This window comes from Haliaeetus albicilla, chromosome 5 (genome assembly GCF_947461875.1).
Source record: "Haliaeetus albicilla chromosome 5, bHalAlb1.1, whole genome shotgun sequence".
Classification (NCBI taxonomy): domain Eukaryota; kingdom Metazoa; phylum Chordata; class Aves; order Accipitriformes; family Accipitridae; genus Haliaeetus; species Haliaeetus albicilla.
Genome location: NC_091487.1, coordinates 26,791,561 through 26,797,273, shown reverse-complemented (window position 1 = coordinate 26,797,273; position 5,713 = coordinate 26,791,561). Strand labels below are relative to the sequence as shown.

Sequence of the window (5,713 nt, the reverse complement as noted above, 5' to 3'; positions counted from 1 at the left end):
TGGATGGATGTAATCACTCCTTAGTTTCACCTAGACAAGTGTCTCTGGAGCCTGTGTGCCGTGTGTGCTGCCCACAGGAGGTCACTGGAGAGCAAGCTGAGCCCATGTCCCTGTCCCAGGTCTGCCTGTGGGGATCCAGGCTTCCTCCTTTGTCCTTGAGAGTGTGGGTGGAGGGGTGAGCAGTGGCCTTTCCTGTACCCTTTTCCCCCATCCTGTCCTTTGGGGAAGAGCTGGACCTGGATGCCTGGCCCCTGGCAGTCTGGAGCATGCACAGTCTTCATCTCCAGTGACTTCTTTCTTTTTGCCATCCTTCAGGATGATTCAGCGGCACCAGCTGGTTCAGTCTGTGCTGCAGGAGCTGCAGGAGGCCACCGAATGCTTTGGTCTGGAGGGCCTCACCAGTGCCGCACTGGAGGCAGAGAGGACCCTGTCATCTTTCTCCCTGCCTGGCTATTGTGGGAGACAGTTCCAAGAGGAGCTGGAAGTTGACCGGGTAGCCAGGAGCCTCTATCCTGAGGATGCCCCAAGTAACATGCTGCCTCTGGTTTGCAAAGGTGAGGGGAACCGCCTCTTTGAGGCTGCCAGTGTGCTGCTCTGGGGCAACCCCAGCCTCAGCCTGGAGCTGCAGGTGCGTACAGTTGTGGAGATGCTGCTGCACAAGCAATACTACTTGAATGGCATGATTGACTCCAAGGTGATGCTGCAGGCTGCCCGCTATTCCCTCTGTACTGAGGAGACCCCTGAGATGACAAGCCTCCCCATGGCTATCCTGGAGGCCATCTTCGATGCTGATATCAAAGCTACCTGTTTTCCTGGCACCTTTGCCAACATGTGGCACGTCTATGCTCTTGCCTCAGTACTGCAGTGTAACATCTACTCCATCTACCCCATGAGCAACTTGAAGATCCGGCCCTATTTCAATCGGCTCATCCGACCCAGGAAGTGTGGCCCGCGAACCTCCACGCTCCACATCATGTGGTCAGGGCAGCAGCTCTCCCGGCAGGTCTTCAAAGCGCAGTACTTTGTGGCCGTGGTTGGCCTGGAGGAGCTAGAACCCACAATGCCTTTGCCAGAGCCTCCTGTCCAGCCCATGAAGACCCTTGAGCTCCTGAACAGTGACCCCCAGCTGACCTACTCCAACCTGCGTGACCGGTACAGCATTACCAAGAGCACCTTCTACCGTTGGAAGCGCCAATCTCGTGAACACCGGCAGAAAGCGGCTGCCAGGTTTGCAGCTAAACACTTCCTCCAGTCCTGCTTTCAGGAGGGCAATATAATCCCCCTCCAGCACTTCCGACAAATGTTTCCAGAAATCTCCCGATCCACATACTATGCCTGGAAGCATGAGATGCAGAGCATGGTCAGTGGTGATGCCTCTGCTCTGGCTGAGGCCCACAGGTTGCAGGAGCTTCACAGGGATGTCCCAAAAAAGGCTGATGTGAATGAGCCAGCAAATTCAGGGGGGAGCTTAAGATCCCTAAGTCCTTCCCTAGACCCCATCCAAGCAGGCATCTTCATGCAAGGAGCCAAATCCTACCTGGAGAAATGCATTTCCATGAACACTCTGGTGCCTTACAGGTGCTTCAAGCGCAGCTTCCCTGGCATCTCCAGGTCCACTTACTACAACTGGCGAAGAAAAGCCATCAAGGAGAACCCCAACTTCAAACCCCCTCAGTCTCCCTTGGATAGCCAGAAACCTCTAGCGATAAGCAAGCCGTTCCTGCAGTTGAAGCCAAGCAGCGTGCCTGTTAGGAAGAGGCTGAATGGAGACCGGCCAGCACCCAGGAGTCTCCTGCAGCTCAAGCCCTCTCTGTGCTGGAGAAAGCAGCTGCGAGACATGGCCAAGAGGCAGGTCCAGCAATGGCGACTGCCGTTCTGCAAGTACCGTGTGCGCTACCTGTCTCTCTCCTCCACAGCCTACTGGTTTTGGAAGGGCAGTGGCCGGGCCCTTGGGCAGCATCGCCTGCCCTGGACCAGCTCCCGCCGGCCGTTGAACCGGGTACCTTCCCTGGCACCTCTGAGGGTGGAGCCAGGCCTCAAGCCTCAGTGCCACGCAGAGGTAGCCACCAAGCAGCTAAACAAGCTGGTGCCAGCTACACCGTACAATGCCACCATTTCGGGCTATGCCATGTCAGAGAGAGCCAACAGCCGGATGTTTGTGATGGATGTGATTGCCACTGCCCAGTTCAAGGCACAGGCCAAGCTGTTCCTGCAGCAGCGCTTCGAGTCGAAGACCTTCCCTACCTACAAGGAGTTCAGTGCCCGCTTCCCGCTCACGGCACGTTCCACTTACTACATGTGGAAGCGTGCTCTGCACGATGGGCTGACGCTTGTGGATGCCTGAGCACCGGTTGCCAGCTGGCTTGGCCACAGGTCCTCTGCTGACGTGCCCTTTGGCTCTCTGGTGGGGTGCCTGGGCTGGGGCCCCGCTCTAACATTTGTTCCGGTTTGGTTTTGTTTTGTTCCTAGTCTCTGGTTTTCTTTTTGGTCTGGTTCAATCAGGTGTGGGAGCGTCTGCGCAGTGCCTGTTCCCAGAGATGGGAGGAGTGGAAGGAGAAGGCACTGAGCTGCCCCAAAGGGGATAAGCCAGGGGGTTGTCCTCTGTGCTCGGAGGGTGAGCAAGTGAGGGAGTACCATGCCAGTGTCACTGGATGCTGCTGGGCCTCTTGGGATGGAGGATGTGAAGGTCTCTCTGCCCCAGGCACTTGCTTGAATGAGTAATGTGGAGGTGCAGCATGGGCACGGAGGTGCCCAGCATCCCCTTGGTGAGCAGAGCGGTGCTGGCTCAGCTGTGGGTGAGGAGGGGCTTGGGGAGTGCTCAGCTTTATGGGAGGAAGGACCATCTTTGATCTGGGTTCTGCCCAGCTAAGGAGAACACAAGCTTTGCTTGGGGTCAGCACTGATGCCATCTTGGCTTTCTGGCTCTTAATACCTGCCTCTGGCTGCCCTGATCTTCCCTAGAGGGAGCAGAGGCTGGTGGAGGAGGGGATGTGTTTGTGTCCCCATTGTAGTCTGTCTGCTGGGAATGCTAAGCTCGGAGCCAGTGTCCTTTGCAGGCTCTGGAGAAGCTGTCCCTGACCTTTCTGGTCTTGTAGCCATAACCTTTCACACAATCCTTTACTCTCTCACAGCTGGCAGCTGCCTTACTTTCCTAGGGTCTCTCTTTCCTGGTGCTTGGGAGAAGGCAGAGAGACCGAACCTTGTGTGCCCAGTGTCTCTGTGTCCCCTGTGCTGTGCTGCAAGCTGAATGCAATGTGGATGTCTCCTTGCAGCAAGCCTAGATGCATGTATCTCACTTGTAAGAAACCAAAGCAATAAAGACTCTTCCACTTCTAGTCCTGTGCAGTTTCTTACTCTTGCTTGTGTGATTTCTGGGCAAGGCTTTCTCCTCCATGTCTGCTTCTAAAACTGGCTTGTGTGTGCAGGCTCTCCCTGCCCACATCAATCCCTGCTCCTGTGAAGGTCCTTTTCTGCTTCCTGGGACCTGGTGGGGACCATCTGCTCAATGGTGCTCTGGAGGCCTGGCAGGAGCTGTGTGCTCCCTGGCAAGAGGCCAGGACTCGCCTCCAAGATGGATGCAAGGCTGGGGACACCGCAGTCGGCATAGCTCTGTGTGTCGGCAGGGATGTGGTTGAGATGTCAGCAAGTGGTCCTGCCCTGAAGTGGTGGTTCTGTACTGGGAGGCTGAAACCAGCTGTTTGTACCTCTGCTCTGCCAGCATCTTGGGGTGCAGGGCTGTGAGGGTCCCTGCCTGCCCAGGCTCTGCTGGGGGTCTCAAAAAATACTTGTCTCCTTCAGTGTGTGGGCTCCCTTGTGGTGTCTGCCAGCATGGCTGTGCAGGACTGAGCTATAGGGCATGTGGGGCTGGCTGCTACTACTGCAATACCTGCTCTTATTTCCCACAAAGCTGCTGGGAGTCAGAGCACCCTGCAACTGTGAGGGGAGAGCCTCTTCAGCCCTGCACCTACAATATCAGCCCCTGAGGCTGGGTCTAACAGCAGGGCTGAGTCCTGCCTTTTTTACCCTCAGGCCTTTGCAGGGGGATAGGGAGCTTCAGTGACCTTGTTAGGAGATACAATCACACCCTGCCCAGCCTTGCTTGCAAATAACTTATTTTTCTTTCTTCAATGTGTCTGGGACCTCTCAGTCCTTACTGTAGCCCAGTCCTGCTCCAGGTGCCGTCTAGCTTCCTTGATCACCAACCTCTTGGGGGGGGGGGGGGGCAGGAACCTGTGCTAGAAAGCCCTGCTGAGCTTTCCTGGGCATCAACCTGCTCGAGAAAGGGGGGCTCAAGGTCATCCTGTGGCATCCTTGAGCCTGAGCTATGTGGTGGGGCAGCCCTAGAGGAGTGGTGCTCAGCCAGTGGGGCATCTCTTCAGGTATCACTTAGCTCCATGTCCTTGGTGCCAGTGGGTTTTCACCACCACTCATGCTCACCCGTGTACCCTGCGTGGTCCCAGAGGAGGGGATCTGGGGCAGTGGATGCCCTGGGGAGGGAGGCACGTGGGGAGCCAGGAGCTGCCGAGCAGTGCTGTGTGCTGCTGCAGAGAGCCCTGGGCACCCAGGCTCTGTGTGTCAGGAAGTAATTAGAGTAATTAGCTGCCAGCGACTTCTTACCAGTGAACTCCTCCGAGGGAGTAAGCTGGTAATTACTCCAGAATGATTACCCGTGTCTCCAAACTGCCAGAGGCTGGAGATAGTTGCTTTTGGCAGCAGCGGTGGCTGCAGCAGTGGCCGTGAAGGTGGATGCGAGAACCCCAAAGTGTGCCCTTCCTCAGCTAAGTGGAGGGAAGGATCAGGGAGGGTGTGTTTCCTGACTGTGGGTGCTAACACAGGCCCCATTTGGGTGGCCCTGGGCCTGGGGCAGACCGTGCCCAGCAGCAGGGCAGTGGCTGGGGCATCCATTGGCATGGCACAGCACGGTGGGTGGCTGCCAGGTGCTGCTGGGGGGCGATGGGCGTCAGGAGAGCCTGGGGGACCCTCTGTGGTGGGAGGGACCTGGTGCTCTGCAGGGTGGAGGGATGGCTTCTCCTGCTTCCCATCGCCTAACTCTCCCTGAACTGTGAGTGTTGTGTGCCTCACAGTGAGGTGTGGTTGCAGGATGAATCTCTCCTGGGTGCTGGCCTTGGGCTCTCTTCCCCCATCCTCCACCACCCCCTTGCAAGACATTGTTGAGGAACGTGGGTGAAGAGATCCAAGTGTGATGGTTTTTCTGCCCTTAGCTGTATGCCTGGGTGGGGCATGGTGGGAAAATAATACTCATCCCTCTGATGGGTTTTACAAGTGCCCTTAAGTTTCTCCTTCCCTGTGCCTTGATGGCAGCAGGATCATGGTGGGTCTCTGCCAGTTGGCACCACCTAAGTGGTGGGTGCTTGTTATTTACTGATGCAGTTTGTGGCTGAGCAGACTTTAAGTGTGTGTGGGGAAATGCAGCACTTGATTCGTACCTGTCATGCTGCTCTCACGTTGAGCTGGTGGTGGGAGATGAATTTGAGGTGGCCTCAGCTGCTCCATGCTGCACTGCCAGGCACCAGCTGATACATCTCTCCCTTTGCATGCGTGGAGTGATGTTTAGCTCAGGGGTCACCCGAACTCCCTCAGAGGTGGGTGCTTAAAAGCACTGACCCCAGCAAAGATGGAAATTAAAAGGTAAGTGAAACACAGAGGCTAGGGGGCTGCAAAGCCCATGGGGAGCAGCTCCCTGCTTACCTGC

General features: G+C 56.5%; 1 protein-coding gene across 1 annotated transcript; it reads left to right on the top strand.

Moving 5' to 3' along the window:
- Window positions 1–316: 316 nt before the first annotated feature.
- On the top strand, window positions 317–2,804 carry VRTN (vertebrae development associated). The gene has a single exon (XM_009929563.2). It carries the CDS (start codon window positions 317–319, stop codon window positions 2,342–2,344), a length of 2,028 nt encoding a protein of 675 aa, XP_009927865.1. The 3' UTR covers window positions 2,345–2,804.
- The last annotated feature ends 2,909 nt before the right edge of the window (window positions 2,805–5,713 follow it).